General features: G+C 42.8%; 1 protein-coding gene across 16 annotated transcripts in view; it reads right to left on the reverse strand.

The window, feature by feature from the left end:
• ELAVL2 (ELAV like RNA binding protein 2) overlaps positions 1-25,357 on the reverse strand; it is a 168,809-nt gene that overhangs the window by 118,125 nt on the left and 25,327 nt on the right. For 2 of the 16 annotated variants that reach the window (XM_032860309.1, XM_032860302.1), the window contains exon 1: positions 24,558-25,098. The exons of 4 other annotated variants lie outside the window; for them this stretch is intronic. Coding sequence is in view for 5 of the 12 variants with exons in the window: in XM_032860299.1 (XP_032716190.1) it covers positions 19,666-19,736 (71 nt within the window). In the remaining 7 variants the exon portion in view is untranslated. Of the gene's footprint in view, positions 1-19,665; positions 19,847-19,963; positions 20,195-20,352; positions 20,594-21,523; positions 21,610-24,557; positions 25,099-25,357 lie in introns of those variants that run through there. 10 more of the 16 variants (XM_032860301.1, XM_032860297.1, XM_032860307.1 and 7 more) reach the window with 9 other exon arrangements.

A 25,357-nucleotide genomic window follows, 5' to 3' on the forward strand; every position in this document is an offset into this window, starting at 1 on the left:
ATGTTCAAATGAGTACACCATCCGGGCATCCCTTTAAAAGGTTATCTTTGTTAATATGTGGCAGGTTTATAACTAAAAGATAGTTTTAAAACTTCTCAACTTAATTTCTAACAAATATTGACAGATATAACCTAAACAAACAAAAGGTCTTTTGAGTTCTCAATAATTTAGTCTGTAAAAGGAGTAATAAGACCAGAAACTCTGAGAAACACTGGTCTAACTCACTGCTAAGTAAGCTTTTCTTTTTTTTTTTTTTTTTTTTAAGGAATTTATAGTGAATTCCTTTAGCACATAGGGATGAACTCCAGAAAAGCTTCCTATTCCTCTTCCCACCTTCAAAGGGATGTTCCTCTGGCCCCAGGATGATGTAAACTACTTCTTGGGCCCAGTACTTTTTAATCACGTCAACTGCATTTGATAGGAAATTTTTATAAACCCACAATATGAGGGGCACCTAGGTGGCTCTGGGTTAAGCCTCTGCCTTCAGCTCAGGTCATGATCTCAGGGTCCTGGGATCAAGCCCCACATCAGGCTCTCTGCTCAGCAAGGAGCCTGCTTCTTCCTCTCTCTGCCTGCCTCTCTGCCTACTTGTGATCTCTCTGTCAAATAAATAAAAAACAACCAAAACAAAAAACCCCACAATATGAAAGCCATGAATTTACCTTTCTATTTCAGTTCCCAGGAAAGACACTTTATAAAGCAGCATAAATGATGTTAAGTGTTGCCTACTTAGATTGGTTTAGAAAGTGCTTCTGAATGCTACAAAGATCTCCTAAAAAGAGTACCCAGGATGCCAAGAAGTGGTTTTTCATTTGGTCAATTCCATAATAGGCAGAAAACCATCTTCTGTTTTCCTCCCACTTCTGCCCTGTCGGCCCCTGTCCTTTACTTCAGCTTTCCTCACACCAAGTCAATCCTACAAAATTGTCCCCAGTCAGATTTCTCTCAAGGCTTCTCTCTACCACCCCTTACTAGAAAATTCTCATAATGCCCTTCACCATACAAATGGAAACATTTTGGCCTGGGTTTCAGGACCCTCTAGAAAACCCAACCATTCTCCAACAGTCAAAAAAAGATTTTCTCAATATGCTAGGAGTACATCATGGTAATCCCCCCCCTTCTTCACCTAGGAAAAAAGTCTCCCTGTCCTATATAAAATCTCCCTTCAAGTGCCACTCACATTTATCTACCTTCCCAACTATGGCAGCAGCCCTCATGAAACCCAAACTCCCATACTCAGCACATCACATGTCCTGCCTGTGGGCTGTCAGCTAGACTTAAACAACTGGAAGAAGACAGCATCCATATCCTCCTATTTCTGAACTCCCAGAGTCCTGGCACAATATAAGCACCAAACACTACTGAACAGTTTAGAAGCAGATGTTAAAAATTTATTAAAATGCTCTGAAAAATACAAGGGGGTTTATCTCTTGAATTAGTAATTATGTGTCAATAATATTTTTCCCAAATTAAAAAATATATGGCTGATGCAAAAAGATCGTAACTGCTAAACCATATAAAATGAAAGATAGAAGTCTTTAATTCTTCCAACCCACACCCCAGAGATAAAGAGTTTCATTAGCACTCTGAACACTATCAAAATGAAGACAAATGTATACCAATACAGATGAGGAAAGCAAATACCCTAATACATACACAGAGATAGACCTTTCTTTGCACCTTGCTTGTTATACTTAAATATCAGCACACAGAGAATTCTTTTATAGATGACTGTAACAGAGACCTGTTATTTAATTAACCAATTAATTGTTTTAATTTAACCAATTCCCTACTGATAAACATTCCAGGGTTTTGTGATTTCAAACAATGCTTGCAACAAATAACTTATACAAGAGAGCAAAAATACAAATTTAAAGATAGCAATTGCTGGCTCACAGTCTATTTGCATTGTTAATTATACTAATTGCTGCCCAAAAGCCCTCTAAAAACTTATCAATTTGTAATCCCTCTAAGGCATCGCCTGCACTTTAAAAAATGAAACCGAAAAAATGCAGCAGTGTAGAGGAAAAGGGATTGGGAGAAGGAAAGAAAAGCCAAGAATCAGCCATGGGTCCAGAGCCTCCAACCACTGTCACTATTCCTAAGATATTAAGCAACACACCTTAAGCATTAGCCCCAACTGTACAAAATCAGGGTATGGGTTGGTATGGTGCGTAAGGGCCCCTCCAGCTCTAACATTCTCTGGCACCCTTGAATTTGCTATATATAAGAAACACACATTAAATACCAAGACAAAATCCTTCTTCTCTTGTGCTGCCCAGAACTAAACAAACAAGTGCTGGGAAGTCTAACTGCCGCGCACTAGGAAAGCTCTGATGAAACCCCTGCTAGGAATTTAAAAATGGAACTGAAATGGAAGCTGGAGGAAATGGCTACCTGAGAGGAAAGAAAAAACCATTCCATGAACAACAAACAAACAAAGCATTACTCTAATCATTTGAGGGTTTTCCTAGTTTAGGGCAAGGGCGTCTCAATAGACGAAACAGCGAAATGGCTATCACAAGCAAGGACCAAAGCAACCTGATGGCTACTAATTAATAAAAAAGCCACAAACATCCCTTTCAAGTTTACCATCTGAAAAAAATGGATGATAACAGAAGATAGGATTTGCTAAGCTAAATAAAAGCCTTCATTAGCAAGAAGTGACAGGTTCACAACCCTGCTGCTGATAAACTGCCAACACACACCAAGGCCTTCAACGAAGGGCGGCCTATTTAACATACTGCAGCTTTAAAATGAGTTGCTTTAGAACAAACAGTTCTATGTCAAAGCATACCAGATGGAGCTGCTGCAGTACCCTGGGGCTGGTGTGCCTTTGAGTGGGGGCCAGGGTGTACCACAGGAGTATCCAGGGCAATAACCCTTCCTGTGTGGTTAGCCTTCCACCATGAGAGCATCCACCTTACACTCCACTTCTACGTCTGCTTCCAGAAAGACTCAGTGCTGAGCAGAAAGCAGCCACTCTTCCAAGAGCCAGAGGAAGTTTCACACTATTAAATGATTGGCCCAGCGGTCATCCCTAGGGCCTGCCTTCCTCAATCCTGGCAAACACAGCCTCTCAGTCCAATCCTGAAGCAGTGATAGCTTTTTAATATAGCATGCTTTGAAGCTGTATAAAACAGGTCATAAATACATGTGGAAGGCACAATCTCCACCTAGCCAGAATGGTTAAAGAAGCATCACCCCAAACCTTTCCCTGTGTGGTCCAAGGAAACTGTTAAAGCTAGGAGACTGAAAATAAATACAACGAAATCTTAATTAATCCTGGGGATGGATGAAGAGGAACAGCACTGTTAATACAGAAGTCACCTTAAAATAATAATTATCTATTATCTAGCACTTAATTGCTATTATATAGTAATATATTCACTTAAAAACATCAAAACACTCAGTTTAAACATTAAAAATTTTTATTAATTCCAGGTGGTAAAGTATTTATATTATACATGGCACCTTCACAGAAGTCAGGGTACCTAGGCAGAGTATACCATTAAAACACACACACACACACACACACACAGGGCACCTGGGTGGCTCAGTCATTAAGCATCTGCCTTCAGCTCAGGTCATGATCCCAGGGTCCTGCAATCGAGCCCCAGGATTGGGCGCCCTGATCAGTGGGAAGCCTGCTTGTGTTCCTTCTCTTGATATATATATATATATATATCTCTGTCAAATAAAATCTTTAAAACACACACACACACAATCTCATATACAGTGTTTACCTTGAGCATTGTAATTCCATAATTTTAATTTTGATATTAATAGGACCTACCACAGCCAAGGAATACAGCTGCAAGACAGGATCACTGACATCAAGGAACTGCCAATGTACTTGAAAATATTTAAGAAGTATCCCAAAAGTACAAACTTGGTGTGTGTGTGTGTGTGTGTGTGTGTGTGTGTGTGTGTGTATAAACTAATTGAAGGAGCCATTAAGAACAGACCTGGCAGTGGGGGAGTTCTCACGCCAAACCCCTTCCCTTAACTCTCTCGGAATAATGCCAGAAAAAGTATTCAAATTCTCCTCTCCCAAACTAAAAGTAGTTTTACTTCTCTCCCAAGTTCCCTCAGTCAAGAATGGAGGCTACTGTGTATTTTCAACGGCTTCGTTCTACAGAAGGGACTAAAATCTAAAAGCTTTGATAAAATAAGATTCAACAAGAAAAGAATTTGTAGGAGCCAAATCACTGAATTCTTTAAGATACCAACTACCAGGGATTCAAAGTTTCAATTGCCTTCCAAAAAAACCACATAATAGTAAAGCAGAAACAGTTGTTTTAGCCATCAGAGTCCACCTCTGAAGACTGAGGAGTTAAAAATATATTCTTATAAGGGTAATAAGCATGTAAGATACTATTTTATAATACCATGTCATAAATTCACTGTACTGTTCTGCTGTGATCATCTGTGAGGAAACAGACACATGGAGAATCTACTTCCTCTTCATTTTCTCTTTTTCCTTCCTTGTCTTTTTGTGAGGATTTAGAGAAATCTCCCAGACTCTACCAATTTCTTACAAATATACAGAGCCCTTTAGGATTAAGGGACTGCCCAAAAGCCACTTGGGTCATTTCCAAAAGTGTTTTTCAATAAATTTCTTTGTAAAAACCTTAAAGACAACTGCCTAAGCCTCTGTCACCCCAACAAATGTTTTAAAGACAATTCCAAATTATTATTGTATTTCTCATTTAAATATAAATGAATACAGAGAGGAACACAGTATTATGAAGAACTGGGGGGAGGTTCAAGATCTGGCAGAGAAGGATTCTATAAAAGTTTATTCATAAACTAACTGAACAAATCAATGACAAGCTAGAATTTTGAATTGGTATAGTACTTTAAGGCAAGCAAAAAGCTTAAGAGACATTCTTCTCTAGTTTTTACCACCTCAATCAATATACTGGAAAAACACTACAAAAAAAAAAAAACCTGATAAAATTATACTTCAAAAATCAGAGAGCATTTTTTTCAAAGTCATGAGTGAAGAGAATAAAGGATGGAGATGATGCAGACCTCACTGCTGGAGCTGGCATTCCTGGTATAGTTTTTGGTGTGAAAGCTGCCTAATTATTATTGTTCTAAAGAGAACATTAAAATTTGTTTCTCAGCTGTTTAAAAAAAAAAAAAATTGCCAGATCTATAGTGGAACACAAGTGAGGCAGAAGGGTTCAGATTCGGGATCCAAAGTTCACCATGAATCTACCAGGGAAAAGAGGATTCAACTTTAAAAACCTTTTCTAATATACTAATGCCTATAAAATTAAGAACTAAGAACCCTACCTTTGTGTAACACAAGGAGAGGGTAGACAGGAGGAAAGATAAAATGAAAAATGAACTTCCCTGATCGCTTCGCACCAAGTTAGGAGCCCCAGAGACTTTTCCTTCATAGAACAAATCAGAGTTGCAAACAATAACTTCTAGAACTTTAACATGTGTCCCCTTGAATAAACGCTAAGTTTCATGTCAGCAAGGACTATATCATCTTCACCACCATACCTCAATATGTAAGAGTAGGTGATGAACAGTATGTATACAAGCACTTAATAAATGAACTTTTCCATAGAAACCAATACATGTACATATATGGAGGCTGGAAAAATAATTGTTTTTAAACTACTGCAGGGTAGAAAAGGTTGATCAACATTCCAAAAAGTGAATGGGTAAGCAATTGAAAACAGCAAAATACCTTCAAGATCAGGAGGCTAGGCAAAATACAATTACAAGGGGCGCCTGGGTGGCTCAGCGGGTTGAGCCTCTGCCTTCAGCTCGGGTCATGATCCCAGGGTCCTGGGATCGAGCCCTGCATCGGGCTCTCTGCTCAGCAGGGAGCCTGCTTCCTCCTCTCTCTCTGCCTACTTGTGATCTCTGTCAAATAAATAAATAAAATCTTTAAAAAAAAATCTTAAAAAAAATACAATTACAAAAATTCTATAAAAGTGCAGGTTTAGAGAAAAGTTTCAAGATTTAAGAAGCCACTAAAAAAAACTAGATTTTGCCAAAAAATATATAGTGAACATTCTCAAATATTCATGGGCTATTTAATAAGCCATCACCAAATTTGCTTCATTTAAGGCAGTAGCACAGGAAACAATTGTGGAGAATGGAGAAGAGAAAGAAAGGATGATGAAAAACTCCTATGGAGAAAATCGCCTCAAAACTCCTTAGGGAAAACAAAATAGGACACCCAAGACTTGACAACAAGTCCCTGGATTTCTATATGTTTCTGAATTTCTTAGAGAACTGGGCAACTATAGAAAACATTTTACTCAAAATCTTTGGTAGTCTAGGCCAACTTAAGAGGAAAAAAAAAAAAATTAAGAGAAGTGGTACATATTCATCAAAGTCATAGGTTAAGACTGTAGTGTCCTATAAGTTAAAATGATGTGAAAAAGCTATTGGGCTTTGAATTCTCAAGACCTGTCCTAGTTTGTTTCATCTTGTGATGCCATAAATTATAACAGTAAAGAACATCCTTGGCAGGACTGCACTTTCTACTCTTTGCTGTGTCTACTGCCTATTAAGCCAATTTTCTACCAGAGACACCTGCTTGTAACATAGAGACAATTTGATTATTTTATTGTTTTAAGCCTACACCAGCTTCACAGAACACAGATACTTATAATCTACAAGGAGTAAAATACACACAGGGAATAAGACACCAAAGAACATGTTCACGTGGAGCTTACTTCAGCTTCTCAATTCTAAGACATCGTAGAAAGATGTACCACTAACCTCACAGCTTTGAGAAAAATAATCACTACATTAAGCAGACATATTTATGAGACTCAAAAACAACGTAAAAAATTTTACATTTAAGACTTGAAGAAATATGGCTTTTGTTAAAGCAAGTTTTTACTAGTATTTTCCTGTAGTAATTAAAATTTTAATAAGATCACCTATTATTTGTGGCTTACCTAGAGATTCAAATAAAATTTTCTCAAATGACAGTAAGTTACTTCTATTGTAAATTATCTTCTCTATTCCAAACTTTGAATGCAAGTGAATTAAACAAATGTTTCCTAAGTTCCTACTACAAACAAGTAACACACATAATGAAAGAGATAAAGTAAAACTAAATTAAAAAAAAAAAAAATCCCTTTTCTTGGGAAGACAACCAGAATTATCTTGAACATATACTCTTCCCCATCCTCCCTCCAGCCAATTTTTCTGACAGTTAAATTGGAGAAACAAGGAGAATCAAGAACAATCTTTAATGGGTGGATATTTTCTTGATTTAGGTTTGGACATCATACATACTATTGAACACCTGGCCTGCAACTGTTTTTCTGAGAACAAAAATAGTGGTGTTTTGAAAAGCCCACCAGATTTGGAAAATACTAATTTCAGAAACTTAAGTTTAAGGAATAGCCCCTATAGATTCTCTACTACAGTGAGCTGGGGTTAAATGAATGTCACTTTCACTGGGAATAGAACATACAGTATTTCAATCTTTTTTCCTGATTTTAGCAAAATCCAAAAATAAGCTGGAGACAGTGTCTTCATTCCCTTGCTTATAGAAAATAACCAATCCATACTTCATATGCCTCCAAAAAGTAATCCTCCAAGTCAAGACTGCCAGCTGGCATCAGGAAGACAGCAGCCTGTGATGGAATCCTTCCAAAGTCACCTAGCCATGGACCTGAAATAATGCAAGGTCAGAATCCTAGCTCTGAGGAAACAAGTAGTAAGCATTTTACTGCAAGTGCTACAGGGACCAGAATGAAGCTTTTAAAACAAAAAAAACGGTAATAACAGCTCCACCACTGAGGAACTAAACACAAACAAGCTTAGAGATGAGAAAGTCGCTGAGCTGCCTCTTGGATCTGACTCTCTGGCCACAGGCATCTTAAACTACAACCAGCAGAATTCTGAAAGGTAGAAAAAAACATTTTGGGAGTTCATGGAAAAGGTACTAAACTAAGAGTCACAGACCTAGGTCCTACTTCCCCACTGGGGAGGTGGAATCCTTAGGCAAACCACCTAACTTCTGAGCCTTATTTTCCTTATCTATAAACTGAATATCCAGGGCGCCTGGGTGGCTTAGTGGGTTAAAGCCTCTGCCTTCAGCTCAGGTCATGATCCCAGGGTTCTGGGATCAAGCCCTGCATCGGGCTCTCTGCTCAGCAGGGATGCTGCTTCCTCCTCTCTCTCTCTCTGCCTATCTCTCTGTCTACTTGTGATCTCTGTCAAATAAATAATCTTTTTAAAAATTTTAAAAAATAATAAACTGAATATCCCCAGGGAGCTGTGGTAAGGTTCTGGAAGAACAGATATGTTGGGCACCATCACTGTTACTGGAGGAAATGCTCTCATCTCCCGGTTCCATCATTTTGGGTAGTGCACCACCTTCAATTACTGTTTTTCTGTCCTAATAGGTCTATCCGCAACGAAAGGCAGGCAGCTCTTTGGTGCCCCCGCCCAACACACTGCCAAATTGTCTGGGATTGTTCCTCTGGGACAACAGCAGAAGTAAGACAGTCACAGCAGCATCTCTGTCCAGTCACAACTTAAAACTTGGCAGGTTCTGCCATGCATAAACATTCTTCACCAGCGACTGGGCTCCTGGCAAACCAGGAAATAGTCATACCACAAAAGAGAATCAAAAGAAACAAAACTGACATGGGAAGAAGTGCGAAGAGGGAGACCCCAAAACTAAGTAAATAAACATACAAACAAAACAGACCACGAAAAGCTACACACTTCCTGTCCCCAAAGCAATAAGCAGCAACCTGGCCACATCCCTAAAGCCCAGACTACAGAGATGGGTCCCTTTTCTCAGTCCCTCAAACACTTTTTTTTTTTTTTTAAGATTTTTTATTTATTTATTTGACAGAGAACACAAGTAGGCAGAGAGGCAGTCAGAGAGAGAGAGAGAGAGAGGGAAGCAGGCTCTCTGCTGAGCAGAGAGCCCGATGCGGGGCTCGATCCCAGGACCATGGGATCATGACCTGAGCCGAAGGCAGAGGATTTAACCCACTGAGCCACCCAGGCGCACCCCCTCAAACACTTTTAAACTTCAGGGTGGGGGAGGGGAGGCAATCTTTTAAATTGTTTTCTATCTCATCTCCTTAAGCAAATAGACCAAATACGAGAACAAGGATGCTTTATAAACCTCTAGAGCTCTCTCAGTATCCAGCACTTAGTAATAATGTGTGACAAAATAATAAACACTATACAATCTTCCTGGCTTCTGAGCAGTCCCAATACAAAAAACTTGAAAACTTTTTAAAATCCTTTAACTAAAAAAAAAAAAAAACTTTAAATGGATTTGGATAAGATCTATATGCCAAGTTAATCACAGCCCACCTATAACAAAGCCTTTCTTAAGGTACAGAAGTAGCTCTATCACAATGATTTTCAACCTTTAGGGAGATAAAACCCTTTTTTCAATTCTCAATTCCTCAACCAAACCAACAATGAAGACACCCTAGAAGCCCATCAACCAGATGATCCAGGGTACGTTAAAATAAGTAACATATTCATCTAAAAGAATCCTATAATCAAGGAAGAGGACTGGTAGCCTTGGTACCAAGAGTTCTTTTTAAGTGCCTCTCAGAAACAAGTTCAGAGGGTTGCCTGGTGGCTCAGTCGATTAAGCATCTGCCTTCAGCTCAGGTCATGATTCCAGGTTCCTGGGATTGAGCCCCAATTGCGCTCAGTTCTCAGGGGGGAATCTGCTCCTCCCTCTTCCTTTGCCCCTCCCCCTGCCCATGCCCACTCACTTGCTGGTGTGCATGCACACTCTCCCCCCTCTCCCACCAAACAAAAAATCTTACAAAAAAAAAAAAAAAACACATGTTTTTAAAAAGTTCAGAATATACCTATAATTTTTTCAGAACTATATACATAGTTAATCCAAAATCAGGTTTTTAAAATTAGCATATACTTTTACTCACATCCCAAGTATAGAGGGAAAAAAAGTGGGTGGGCTGGAGACTGCACCGACTTTTAAACTGCCAGCATTACACTCCTACTACTCTTCAGAAAGGTTTTGCTAAGATATTCAATAGAGGGCCATATTCTAATTCCTCATTATGACTGGCCTACCTCAAGTGGCTGCCAGGAGAACAGGGCTTTACAGGCGTTGTTCCGTCCTCACACACTACATCAGTGCCAGGTTGATCAAACAGATCTTCATATCTGTTTGCCAGTCTGAACAAAAAGTTAAAACTAGAGGGGCACCTGGGTGGCTCAGTCGTTAAGCATCTGCCTTCAGCTCAGGTTATGATCCCATCCTGGGATCGAGCCCCGCACTGGGCTCTCTGCCAGGCAAAGAGCATCCTTCCCCATCTCCCACTCCCCCTGCTTGTGTTCCCTCTCTCACTGTGTCTCTCTCTGTCAAATAAATAAAATCTTCTTAAAAAAAAAAAAAAAAGTTAACTAGAAATATAAGTGTGTCAAGTCACCAAAAGGAAGGCTCTACACTGACATTTTCTACCTACTTACCCATCTGCATTCATCTCACTAGACATTAACACACACCAAAGTTGCTCTCTGCTATTCAAATTGTGCTATTATGCTCAGGAGCAGATTAAGAATATCCAACTTCCTTATTGTTAAAAAAAAAAAAAAAAATTAGGGGCTCCTGGGTGGCTCAGATGGTTGGGCGTCTGCCTTCAACTCAAGTCATGATTCCAGGGTCCTGGGATGGAGTTCCACACCAGGCTCCCTGCTCAGCAGGGAGTCTGCTCCCTCTCTCTCCCCACTGCCCGGCCTTGTGCTCTCTCTCACTCTGTCAAATGAGGAAATAAAAGCTTAAAAAAAAAAAAGTTAAAAAAAATCAAATTACAGCACTGGTCCAAACATGATTATGTGGAACCTCTTTCTACTTCTGCTGGTGCGTCAGCTTGCTCTACTGCACACATGGGAGAAACCTTTGCTGAAGCTGTCCTGCTGTTTCTAGAGAAGCGCAGAAAAGGCTGCAGGCTGAAAAAAAAAATAAAAATAACAGGAGGAAGAGGAGAGACAAACAACATACATAAACCTCACACCTGGTAACCTCTCATATCAGTTTTTTTTTTGTTGGTTTTTTTTTTTTTTTTTTTTACAGCAATCTAAAGGGAAAATGTCTTTTCTAAGCTGACACCATCAGCAATGCAGTTAGCAGGTGGGCCACAGGCCTCTTTTAAACAGCTCATAACATCCTATTAGTTTTCACAGCACCCAAGCAACTTCTGCTGACCACAAAGCATGTGGACGAATACAAGCAGATGACCAGTGGGAAGAAATTCCCACTCCCAGTAGGGGCAGGTCTAAAATCCCGGGAAGAGGGGGAAAGGGTAAGATAAACCACTGTAAGTATATCTTCTAAAAGAAGGAGAAAATCTCTTTAGATCAGAGATTAAAGGAGACTTCTCCAAATGAGGTAAAGGAGACTACAAAATCTAAATTTATACAGAGTGGTCTAACATAATTCAAATATTTACAAGCACAATCAAAAGAACATGAAATCTTAAGCACTCCTGCCTTTGTCTTTATATCTGAGAAAATTTTTAGGAACTGTCACAAAGTCATAGCTCAAATATCCAAAAAGGCCAGGCAGGAATTTAATCTGAAGTGAAACAAGTCATACTCCATATAAAGGATGCAGTTGACAAATATTGGCTGTGTTGCTCCACCCTACCAACTTTTCAAGAGACATTAAATATGGTTCTAGATCTTTATATGATACTTCCCAGCACCTATATCAACACTTAACTCCTTTTTTTAATTTTTATTTATTTTTTATTTCTTTTCAGTGTCCCAGAATTCATTGTTTACGCACCACACCCAGTGCTCCATGCAATACGTGCCCTCCATAATACCCACCATCAGGCCCACCCAACCCCCAACCCCCACGCCCCTCCCCTCCAAAACCCTCAGTTTGTTTCTTAGAGTCCACAGTCTCTCATGGTTCGTCTCCCCCTCCAATTTTCCCCAACTCACTTCTCCTCTCCATCTCCTTGTGTCCTCCGGGTTATTTCTTATGCTCCACAAATAAGTGAAACCATATAATTGACTCTCTCTGCTTGACTTATTTCACTCAGCATAATCTCTTCCAGTCCCGTCCATGTTGCTACAAAAGTTGGGTATTCATCCTTTCTGATGGAGGCATAATACTCCATAGTGTATATGGACCACATCTTCTTTATCCATCCATCTGTTGAAGGGCATCTGGGTTCTTTCCAGTTTGGCGACTGTGGCCATTGCTGCTACGAACACTGGGGTACAGATGGCCCTTCTTTTCACTACATCTGTATCTTTGGGGTAAATACCCAGTAGTGCAATTGCATGGTCATAGGGTAGCTCTATATTTAATTTCTTAAGGAATCTCCACACTGTTTTCCAAAGTGGCTGCACCAACTTGCATTCCCACCAACAGTGTAGGAGGGTTCCCCCTTCTCCATATCCTTTCCAACACATGTTGTTTACTACTTAAAAAAAAAAAAAAAATGTGTTTTAGGCCAGTGGCACCTGGGTGGCTCAGTCATTTGGTCATCTGACTTGGTTTAGGCGGGGGTCGTGATCTCAGGGTTGTGGGATCAGACCCACGTCAGGCTCTATGCTTATCGCAGAGCCATCTGGAGATTCTCTCCTATCCCTCTGCCCCTACCATACACGCATGCTTGCCTGCTTTCAAAAAAATTATTTGGCGGGGGGGGGGGGGGGGGGGGGGGAATGGTTTAGGCCAAATGAAACAAATACATACCATATGCAACCTCCGGCATCATTTGGGACAGATGGAAGAAACTCTGTCCATGGATACCCATTTCTCCTTTTTGTCCTCTAATAGCATCAATTCACTTGGTCACAGAAGTTATTCTTCAATGAGTAAACTGTAATAAAATGCTTAAGAGCCAATGGAAAGGTACAAGCCAAATGAAAACAATAGACAAGTGACTAGTCTGCTCCTGACCCAGAATTGCCAGGCTAGAGTTAGAACTACCATAGGGCTCAAAAGCACAGACAGGTGACTAGGGGACAGAGGGCTACACAGACATGTCAAAGAGAAGAGAGTAAGGCTTTGGGTAGATCAGGTTCCTTGCAGAGACAATGGTGGGGAATGATGAAAGTCAAAAGCACTGATGACCTAGTATTTGGGAAAAGTCCATGAGTCATTCAGTCATGGGCCACAAAGGGCCCCAGGGGTTTTAAACAAAATAAGCCAGCAACCAGTAAGTAGCACCTCTGGGAAAGAAAGCAGTGTTGAGTAAACTCACTGGGAAACAGACCTTACCTGTGAATAGGTTATAAAAACTTGCTCACTCTATAATAAACTCAGTATACGTAGAACAGCCCAGCTAGCTCTGCAGTAATAGTGGGGGATCCTCACATCACCAGAGGGGCCTCCAGCAGAGCAGCGGCATCAGGGAGATTTTTAAAAACGGACTTTTCAAAAGTAGCTCAGAGTAAACTCAAGATCAAGCACAGTCAGTTCAAGGAATATTTTCCTAACCTTACCTAATTCACTGAATTTATTTTCAAATACGTGGTGATTTATTTGCTTTGAGAAATACCTTATGTACTTCTGATACACACATGATGCCCAAAGAATAAAAAAGTGTTAAACATCCTTTAAAAACTGAACAAGTGAATAATTTCCAATAACTTACTTGACAGGGCATCCATCAATGACTTTTCACTTAGGGTGGTTAAGAGGGTATTGAAAAAAGCAGGGAAAAAAATGTGTTTCTATGTAAACTCCATTTTGTGATAAAGAGGAATAGATCCCTTGATAAGAGATTAAACAAAATTCAAATCAGAAAAATACGGACTGATTATTTTAATTTAAATGCTTAAATTTAAAAATCTGATTTCTCATTGAAAAAAAGATGGGATATTTAAATTGAGACATTTATATTCCTGGAATGTTAGCTGGCTAAATTCTCATAATTTCACATGTAATTTTTTAACATTATTTATATTTTCCAGAAAAAAAAATGCATTTTAAACTTCCCTTCCAAATCCCATCATCACAGATATATTTATACCTATTTCCATACCGAAATGCTCAAAGACACAATTCTCTCAAAACCTCCCGGCAGTATGGGGATCTTCTTTCTACATGGCAGAAATATGCATTATATGATACATTATAAAGAATCACTTAAAATTACGGTTATTAATAACATACTGAAGGCCAAATATATAAAACTAACCAGTGGGAACCACTGATTACCACCCTTCCAATTCAGTAAACGTTGTCAATCTACTGCCAAAAAATCTCATACTTCAGTATGCTCATCATCACCTCGTCCTTGAGATGTGGAGGGTAACCTTTTATACTCAAAAAGGTTAAGAAACCGAGGACATAAGTAATGGAGCCCTAGACCAGACAACGGAAACTTCAGGCTTCCAGCCTATAGCATATTCCACCTGGCTCTGCTAAATAAAGAATTTCAACTTAAGTGACAAAACCTACTGAGGCAAGACAACTCGGTAGCTAAACTGGCAGCACTGTGCTCACCACAAGACCTTACATGTGTAAAATTTGTTTACAAAATCAGAATGGATTTTAAAACAAACTATGCGGAGACAAGGAAGCTTAGAATTTGCCTTCGATGAAGAGCCCACATTGCTAAGGCCACAGCTGAGGAGCACTGAGCGGAAGAGCTTCCCCCCGCCCTCACCAGAATAGAGGACAACTCTAATACTCGAGGTCCTATTTCCCAAACGGAAACCTTATTTTAAGCCTCTTGAATCCTGAGGGCTAGATGGTAAAAACTGTATGGCAATTTCGGTATATGTACATTTCTCTAGGTAGAGCGGGCTCACAGCTTTCTTCAGAACTCAATACTAACAAGAAATGTCAATTTTACAGGAATTCCGTAGCAAAGATACAGGAAAGTTAAGCATCCCTCTTCTCTCGAAGAAATAAAACTAGTCAAGAAAATGTCTAATAAAGCCTGAAGTGAGTTTGACCACTTCTAACTAAAAGCAAAATGAAATAAAAAACCTATCCTAAAAGGATAATCTGTTTGATATTTATGAAAATATGGATTCTTATGGCTTTCTATTAATACAGCCACTAAAATTGCTAAAATCATCTCCAGTAATGAATAGCCTACAAGAACAAAAATTCTGTAGCAAAAGAAAAGCTAGTCATGTAGAATGTAAATTTCTTTTTTATGAGACTGACTCCTTTTAAAGCAAGGGAAAAGGCTGGTATGAATCTATTACCATTAGATTAGACTAGGAAAAAATATACAGATACTCAACTCAGGAGTTCAAAACTTATCTAAAGCAAAACCTTCAACATGTTAAAACAAAACAAAACAAAAACTATCATTTTACTGTCTCATAATAATAAATAAGCTTAATAAAGAAAAACTCTCATTTTCCAAATAAATAAATCTCTAAAAGTAGGAATGGGGTTCTTGCCTGTCAAACCTTACTTGCCATACATTTTCAGTCAAACCAAGAGAGTGGAAATCAGATATGGAAACAACACACAAGTACTACAAACGTGCAAGTTTAAAAAAAGAAAAAAAGTTACTTGCAATTTTTAAGGCAACCTCCAAATTGGTTTAGTTTGAATCTCCTGCCACATATTCCTAGGACCTTAGTTATTTTACCTATCCCACTCCTTCCCAAAGCAATCATCCTTCTCTGTATGAAGATTTATTACAAGGAAAACCCGTATATCATCACTCAAAACTATTCAGCAACTCTCAAAGGGGAAATATACACTTAAGAGTATCAATGAAATTGATGCCTTCAAAACCTAACCCATAACTCCGAGAAAATAATACCTTTACCAGAAGTAGATTTTTTTTTAAAGATTTTATTTATTTGACACAGAGAGAGATAGTGAGAGAGCAGAGAGAGGGAGAAGCAGGATCCCGGCTGAGCAAGGAGCCCAACTCTGGGCTCGATCCGAGGACCCTGGGATCACGACCTGAGCCAAAGGCAGCTGCTTAACATCTGAGCCCTACCCAGACACCCCTACAAGTAAACATTTTAATGTAGCCCAACCTCTGGACAGGTAGCACTGGTATTAAAGGGCAAGGGGGAAGATGTGTATAGGAATGCACCTTCTGCGTGATACAAAAGAGTCACCTTTTGCTTTATACAAAATACAAGGGTAGAGACATATCAAGCCATATTCTCTTAAAAAATATTCTCCTGTGGGGCATCTGGGTGGCTCAGTGGGTTAAAGCCTCTGCCTTTGGATCAGGTCATGATCCCAGGGTCCTGGGATGGAGCCCCGCTTCGGGCTCTCTGCTTGGCAGGGAGCCTGCTTCCTCCTCTCTCTCTCTCTCTGCCTGCCTCTCTGCCTGCTTGTGATCTCTGTCTATCAAATAAATAAATAAAACCTTTAAAAAAAAATTCTCCTGTGATCTTACTAAAATTATGATAGGCATCATGCATGCTGAAAGCCAAATGTGCTTATTTCTTGCTAGTGAAAAATTTCCTACATATTCCATAAAACCACCGCAGGATTTTACTATATTAATTCCTATTTTTAGTTCAGATTCCAAAAGTTACCAATGCTAGTTAAACCGTAATAAAATGTGTATTTTTTAATACACAAAACCTTAAAACAATTTACTGCCTTCCAAGCTTAAGCACCTTCTATTTCTGCTTAGGTTTATATTACTTAAAATCAAGAAGAAAAATCAACTAAGATTGCAAACCAATTAGTCTCTAAAATCAAATAGAACTTAAATGTTCTTCCCCAATTAGAAATAAAAAACAATGAGTTTGGCATTAAAGTACACAACATGTGGGTTCTGTGAGTAATCAGAACCAGTGAAGACTTCCACAGATCTATAAAATGAAACTGGCCAAACCAAGTGAACATTCTGTGTGTATGATGTCCTCTATAGAGGTAATTCAAGAGTTGGGTGTGGCATCACCAGTGCATAAGGCCTTCAAAGAGTTCTGTAATATATTAGCATTAAGAAGCATTATTGGCAGCTAAAAATATTATCAAACGATTAAGACTCTAACCAGGATAAGCTATGTAATCTGTGGATCCCAGTGCAAAAGAAGAGGGTCCCCTTGTTCAAAAATTTAAGAATTTCAAGGGGGCGCAGTTAAGACAGCAGAGGTTACACACCCATAAAGCAGTTCAGCTTCCAACCAAGTATTCACGCTTAAAAACAAAACCGAACCTCAAATGTGGCAGCTTACTGTGATGACTGGCCTGTCCAGTTGAATATCCAAAGAATAAGAAAGAGCTGAATTAGACGGCTACGGGTTGGTTTTCCACGGGGTGGCATACCACCCAGCCCCATACCACCTCACCTATATAGGCTCCTGAAATGCCATGAAAAAAATTAATAAATAAATAACCTGACCAAGCTAAGTAACACGGACCTCTAGCCTCCTTATTTCCAAATAAACAGTATTGGTCACAAAGGTAGTAAAATAACATGTTATGGTACCTTTAGTAAGACTTTGAATGAGAGCAAAAGAACTGACCCTACCATGCGGACCAATCAGAAAGGTAAACTGTAAAGTCAGTCTTAATAAGATGCTATTTTGGAAATCCAATCCTTCGGGGAAAAAAGAACATGAAGAATTACGTGCCACTGTGGTGTTCTTGTGCCATGCTAAGGTCTGAAAAGTACACCAGGTTTAAAAAAAAAAAAAATTCCCCCCATCAAAGAAAGGTTGATCCCAGTTTAGAAGTCAGGGTATTCAGGATGGCTTTGCTGTATCCTTAAAGAAAACTTGTGACTTGCTTTTAGAATAAAAGAGAGAAGGTGGGGGAGGAAGGGATGGAAAGCAGTATTTTTAAAAAATTATAATGCCAACCAGAAAAGCATATAGAAGGCTAGAATGGCCGGAAGTGGTAACAAGGATTCAACCAGAAACATCTGTCTGTATACAAAGGTCCAAAAGGGTGGATTAAGGAATGGGATAGCAGAAATGTCACTTAGAGCACTGCTGTTCCATGTCACACCAAGAGAGAGATCATAACCAAAAGTGTAAAACCCAGGCAGAGAAGGACCTTACTTCTCCTACGAAGAAGCCTTAACCAGAACCAAGCAACCCTGTTCAACCCCCAAGAAACAAACGAAAACCAAAAAAGGAACTCTTAACAACCCATCCATTCTTAGCCTAGAAAATAAGGTTCAGTAGTAAATAACAGGCCTGGCCACACTTACCAATTTGTGAGTACCTATGCTATTCCAGGAGCATACCCTAAAACAAAAATTCTCTTCATCCACAGTAATAGAGTGTATGTACATTTTAAAAGAGCTGACCTGATTCCTAAGAGCAAACACTATACAGTGAAGGAAACACCTACAGACAGATAAAATGGGGGGCCTTAAATGACAGCTTCCGGCTGTCTTTCAAGGGTAAAAAAAAAAAAACCTCATTCCCCGAAAGGTGGCAGCACCAAGTTACCCAAATGGGCAGTAAGGGCCCAGTTTGATCACACAAATACATTCTCCCAAAAAGAAAAAAAAAGGGGAAAAAAAAAAGGGGGGGGGGGGCAGAGGAATCACATCAAATTGCATGTAATATTTCTTCATAATTTAATTTTTCCTACCCCACCCCAACCATTACTTTTCAGACACATTTTCTTCTTGCCCTGTTTTCCCTTTCCTTCCCCATTTCCAAAGGAACTTTCTCTAAGTATGCACACACACTTCACCTGAGCAGTATTAAAATCACCACTCCTACAAATCTCTCATAAAGAATAACCCAAAAATAAATGCAGTAGTGTTCCAGTCCATCCAAGGAAAACAGTCACCATTTCTAGACCCAAAGGTCTAGATGAGAAAAAGTAGATCCAGGAAAGCTTTCCTGCCCGCTCACCAAAATGGAGACTCCAGGTCAGCTTCCACAAGAAAGAGCGTGCTTAGCACAAATGAAAAATTCTAAGGACTATGGGGAAACGGTTCTTGAGAAGATTCTCTTCAAGAGCAACTAGCCAGAAATTCAAACGGATTTTTTAAAGAGATGGGGAAATTACACCCCAACTGGTATTCGAGTGGTTTAGAATGGACTTATTTGTCATAAGTTTGGGACTGAGATATATTTTAATTAAGACAGAATTATGGGTAGGTCCACCAAAAAATTAAGTTTCAAAAAACTCTTTGTCCTTGATGGGAAATAAATTCACGTAGCATTGCTAAGCACCATTCTTTGGGGAGGGAATGAAAGAGAATAGATATTCGGGAACAAGTCCTTCTTTCTCACATTCTCTGAAAATGTAGAGAGAAGACAGGAGATGAAATTTTTATCATAAAGATGATCTTTTTAAATGCACACTATTTTAAATGGCCATCTGGACAGCTACAACTCCGTGCTCATAGCTCACATCTAGAGACAAGGTTTTGCGCCCCTGTCCTCCAGGATAACAAGTAGGCTTTTAAGGCAACGCTGTGGAAAGACTGCCTGCTGGTCATTGTCAAGACCACTGGAGGAGCACCTGCTGGTGAACCGATGTTGGTCCCCACGAGACCACCAGTCACACCAGTGCACGCACACTCGTCCGTGCACGGGGGCCGCAAGTGGCCGGCCCTCCCCGCCGAGCTGGAGGCGCAGCTGCCGCAACCTACGACCTAGCGAGCCAAAGCCCCGAGTCCACCTCGACCGGCTGCCCGGCCCGCCTGGCGATTCCCGCCCAGCGCACTGTCCGCGGCGCTCAAACCCAGGATGCCACCGTGAGCGGCGACCTCGCGCGGCTGCGCCCGGCCTCACCTAATACCGCGCAAGGGAGCGAGCGGCCCGGGGGATCCTCTTTGCTCTGCCCTGGCCGCCTCCAGTCCCATGCCACCTCCACACACTGCGTGGCCGCTCCAAGTCTCCAGACGCCCCAGGAGCTCCAAGGACCACGCGCGAGGAAGCACCGTACCAAGTGGGCACGCCACCAGACACCATCCGACTGGAGAACCTAGAGCACACAGCCTCCCACAGGCGGGGTTGCCAGTCCGCCACAGGAATCCTGCCCTTTTTCTAGAAAAGCCCCCTTCCCCCACTTTCCCTCCAAAGCACTCACCTGCGTCTCGGCGGAGCTCTCCCGGCGCTACACGCGGCCGTACCCGGGCACGTCCAGGCCTGAGCACGCTGCCTGGTGCGACTGGCCCCGCTCGGCTCCCGCCGCCCCCAACCAGCTCGTGCCCACAGGAGGGGCGGTGCCACCTCCCGAGGAGCCCAATTCCCTCTACTCCCGCCGCAAGGGGCCGAGCTCTAGGAACTTCGCGTGCACAACCTCCGCCACCCCCACCGGCGTTCCCGCCCGAGGCCGGTCTAGGGCTCCCACCTAGCGGAGGCCGGACTCCGCTCGGCGCCGCGCACAGCCCTTAGCCTCGGCGTCCAAAACAGACCCGAGGCCAGGCGCCGCGTGCCCGCCTTCCCCGCCCCCACTCCCACACCCCCCGCACTTGCCTGCTACGACTCCGAGCTGCAGCTACTACGGCTCGCGCCGCCAGCCGTCAGCACAGCCGCGGAGGAGTCGCTCCGCGCGGGCTCCGCGGAGAGGCGGCGGCGGCGGCGTCCCCAGTCCTGGCGGAGGCGGGAAGACGGACTGGAACCCGGTGAAACCCCCGCCCTACCCGCGTCGCGCCGGCTACCGGCCTCCTCACCCGGCCGGCAGCTGCCTCAGTGACGCCCAGGCGCCGCGGTCCCGCCGTTTGTAGCGGGGCGGGGAGGAGGGGCTTGCTTGGAAGAGCGCCAGGAGGCGGGGCCGGCGGCGAGTTAGCTGCGCCGCGACTGCCGCCGCCGGCGCGTGCCCTGCCCGGCAGCCCGCGGGTCGGTGCCTTCGAGAGGACGCCCGGCTGCGGCCGCTCCGCTCTTCCCTCCCGTGTTCGGATTCCGAACAAGCTCTGGGACCAGGTTCCCTGGCAGCGCGGAGAGCGTCGCGCCTCCAGAAGCGGTAGATTCCAGGTGCAAGTTTGCAAACCCCGAGGTTTCAGGCGCTAACTGGGAGCCAGAGCGACTCGCGCGGGGGTTACTTTGAGATATATGTGCATCAAATATATACACATACATACATACACACACATATATTGCAAGCGGAGTCAAAAGGTTCTTTTTTCCCCTACTTCACAGCCCAAGGGTCCTGTCCCTTGGCGGAAAACTAAAGGCTTAGCCCCGGCTACCCCACTCTGCCTCTCTAGATAGAATCTGACGTTCAAATAAGCCCGAGTACCTGTGCGGGGTGCTATACTCTGCTTCAAACGCAAAGTAGGAAATCCTGCACTCGACTATACAAGAGCCTGCCGCTCTCTGCATCCTTCCAACGCCCCCCACGTTAGCCCCGAAACGGCCAACTCTTCACCGAGGGGGCGTCACATCGCTGCTTAGCCTTGGCCCGCCCCCACGCCCAGCTCAATCGCCTTTCTCCTAGAAAAACCTGTGCCTGTCCTCAGACTCAGCCCTGCGACTGGAAGTCAAAACCGACCCCGAGCCACGCGGTGGTAGCACGTTTTTACACCTGCTCAGCCGCTTAATTATGAGAGCACCTGTCGTGTTGTTGTGGTTGTTTTCATTGCGAAGGCTTCTGTTTTAACCCTTCCCCCTTAAAAACTACACTTAAAATATCACCTGTCATACCTACCTGAAATCTCAGGAGTTAAGAGAAAGGAACTGAGCAGTGGGCGACTGAGTCGCCGCAAGAACGTGACGGAGGTTACAGCTTCAAGGGCATGATGCGGGTTTGATGCAGCAAGGTCCGCTAAGGGCGCCCAGCGCTCCCCGCCCCCACGCGACGGGCGGGGCGGGGGGCGGGGGAATGGAAGGACTCCTTTAGCCCGGGAGGGGGTGGAGGAGACAAAATTGCCCTCTTGGGCGGATTCAAATCAGGCATAGTAAGGTAAGGCGTTTAACCAAAATCGAAATGGAGACAATCCACCCCTCAATTTGGGGGACCCAGACTAGGGACACCAGAAATAGCTAATTGATTCTATATCAGCATTTCTGTTGTCACCCCAAATCCGATTAGCAATTAAATGACCTTAATTGACTTTGCACGGGGTTACTGGGAAAAGAGCTCAAAGCGCCTGCGCCTCTTTGACCTCCCTCTAAACAGTTAATTATAATATTCCTATCCCAAGCAGGCGGGTTGCTAAAAAATGCCTAGTTCCAAACGTTAGGCAAAAATGGGCCTACCACATTTGCCAGTCCAAGCCTAAAACTCTTAGAATGCCCTACGCCCTACTCCCTGAAGCTGACTTTTTGAAGTTATGGGAGACCTCTCTACAGAGTTCCCTAAGTCTTCCAATCCACTTCGACCTGCAAACGTTGCGTTTTTCGTGGAGAACTCCAGAACAGGTTAAAATGAGGTGCCTAAACACTTGGTTAAAAAAGAGAAGAACCCAGGAGTGATTGGTGTAAGACAGACAGACTTAGGGAATGACAATAAAAACGGAGAGGCAGTTACTTTTTTAAATCCTCCAAAAAGTGACTTTTAAAAATCAAAATTTTCTGGTTTTGCACACTTATTTGTCCAGATTCTGACAAACCTTTCAGATGTCCCACTTAAGAAGCCATTTTACGAAAGAAGTCTTACAGGCCCAAACAGCTTTTCTACTCGTATCACCCCTAAAACATGCACACTTTTTTCCTGACCTTTAGGAACTTATTTTTTTAATTAGGAAAATAATTTATTCGGTTACTATTGTCTACTCTGTACTCTCCCCCCACACCTCCACTTTAAGCTTGAATTTTATAAGTTGCAGTGTAGGCCTAAGAAATAACCCATCTCCATCTCTCTATTCCAAACATCCAGAAGATGGAGAAGGGGCGGAGGGTGTGGGGATGGGCTAAAGGTGTAGAATCTTAACCAACATGAGTGTTTGTAGTGAGTGGGGGCGGGGAAAGAACCCGTGCATTTCGGGGAGAAAGTAAGAGACATTCATCCCATCCCAGCAGTGTTAAGAGTAAATACTAAATGGTTGACTGTTTCTCTCACTCAGGCCACAATAAAGCCAGATCTGCAGCTGGCAATTACAAGAGAAAATACCCAGTCTCGACATCAGTTTCGCTAACCGGCACTTGAAAATGGCAAACGGGGAATGTATCCAACCTCCAATTTGCCACAGTTGTATAGCTCTCATATTAATTCTTTACAGACGTGAAATAGGTGGGTACGTAACAACGTGCTGGGCATAAATTAAGCAACAATGGCCACGCGACGTCCTATTCGCCGCGGAGCTTCCGTGCAGGGCACTGCCACTTTGCTATCCCCAGACCCCACCGCCCCGGAGATGGCAGAGTCGAGTCTGGAGGCTGGCCGCAAGTTGGCTTTTAGACCCGGGAGGGTGGGTGGGGTGGACAGCGGGGAGAAATTAACAACCCCGGCGGGTTTTATACCTTTTCCCCCATTCTCTCCATCTGAAGCACCACACCGGCGCTCTCACGCACACTCACCCACACCCCCTCGTGCCAATAATTTAAACTTCTCTTAGGCAAAGGCAGCACCTCCTTCACCGCCACCATCACCCTCTCGGTCCTCTCCGCCCAATGTACACTCTCCCCCCTTTCCCACATCTACCCTAATTTCTTTTTCCGCAGTAGAAAGCCAGCTGGTTTCTCCCAAACCCTGAGAAATCACAAAAGTTAAAATGAAGCATGGGTCTGCCCAGCGTCTCACCCCCAACCATCTTTCTCCTGGCGTCAGTTTAACAATAGCTGGGGGGGGGGGCGGTAAGAAAAGGGGTGAGGGGAACGTAGCGGAGTTGGCTCCTGGGGTGGCTGTGAATCTTCGCGGCTGCGAAGGGGTTTCCCCCTCGCGCCGAAGGCAAAGTCAGCCGCGTAGGACCAAGGACAGAGCTTGGAATCCACTTCCCAGCGCCCCGCACCGCAAGGCTCCCAGGCAGCCGCCACTCCACACACACAGCTCCAAGGATCTTATTTACGCTTTTCTGAACAAAGGGAATCTCATATCCGGTACAGACTTAAGAATTCAGCCCTAAATTGGCTACCTTCTTTTAAAAAAGAATCACGGTAATTGGCGCCCATGATTTAGAGCCCGCACACCTAGCAATGATGAGTTTTTGACAGCTTCTACCCACCCTAACCCCAGCCCTAGCCCTCAGGCGGCATGTACTTTTTCAGTCAACTACAACTAGCAGCCTGGTGTAGCATCTAAATTCCATCTGGCAATCCCATCTCCCCAGCACATGTTATCTGTTTAATGCAATTAAGTGTGGGGTTTTCGCTGGTCTAATCTGCAAGTCCAGGCTTCTGATTCCCCTCAAAGGTATTAAAGCCTCTCCAGTCCCTTAGCTGCTGTGCTAAAGTAGAGGCATGCATCCCCCAAAGCCCAAGTTATCTCTCTCTTCCCACGAAATGAACTTCCAACCTCAATCCCGTAGCTCACTCAACACCTAGACTCCTATTGTACCCCTGCTCTACTCTAGCCACATTTACCACTTAAGTTTTTGCCATTGATATTTGCGAAAATTCAGTACGTCAAGCATGCGTCCTCTTAGTCTAGCTCTCTAGAATTAAAAAGCAGAGCAGTAGCTTTGAAATGAGACAAACATGTGCTTAATTAACTTCATAGTCTGTATTCCGCTCACTTACAGGTTTTCTGGGTTTGCCAGCGCATCGCTGCAACTAATGATTAAAGAAACCAAACCGAAACTTACCTTTCTCCCTTAAGGTTTTTGTGTATGTGTGTTTTTAAAGTAACGGTGCAGTTCTCCCAATAAGGATGAGCAAGAAGCTGCTGGATAGTTCTCTTAAGACAGCACGAAACCTAAACTGTGCTCGGCTTAAAAGAAGCAAATAAAAAGAAATGCTTTCGACCCCAAAGTCCAACGCTAAAAGAAATGGCGAAAAAAAAAATATGAAAGGGGAGGGGAAACTTAAAAAAAGAGAGTTTAAAAAGACGAAGAGACTGTCCTCCTATTGCCGTTCAACTAAACAAAAAGAGGCAAGAAAAACAAACGAAGGAACAAAGAAAAGAGACGAAAGAACGTTTTTTCAAAAAGACGATGTCTTTCTCCTTGTTGCTTTTTAGTAGGTCGCTACAGGAGTAAGCTGCTGCATCTCTAACTGAGAACAGAAATAAGGGGGGAGAACGTCTTAAAAGGGAGGTGGACTGGACCACAGATTTATAGCACCGTATCACCAACCCCTTCTCTGCCTCCGCACTGCCGTGTGTGCAGCTGCTCTGCCAGGCTCCTATCCCGGGCAGCACGCGCGGAAGTATACGCCGAGTGGCGCCACAACGTAACTTGCTCATCTCCCCAGGACCCTGATTGGTCTAGATGCTTCCATTGAGGCCGCCCGGGCGATCGTGCTTGATACGATTGGCTAGAAGCTTGTGTCACTCTCAAGAGCTCAATGGAGTCCCGTTTCAAGGTAAGTTGTGCGGGGAGGTACACACTTAACACAGGCGGCGAAGGGAAATGCAAGAAGCAAAAAGAGATGGAAAGAGCAACGT

Source organism: Lontra canadensis, unplaced genomic scaffold, assembly GCF_010015895.1.
Source record: "Lontra canadensis isolate GAN:19392208 unplaced genomic scaffold, GSC_riverotter_1.0 scaffold19, whole genome shotgun sequence".
NCBI classification, from domain to species: Eukaryota; Metazoa; Chordata; class Mammalia; order Carnivora; family Mustelidae; genus Lontra; species Lontra canadensis.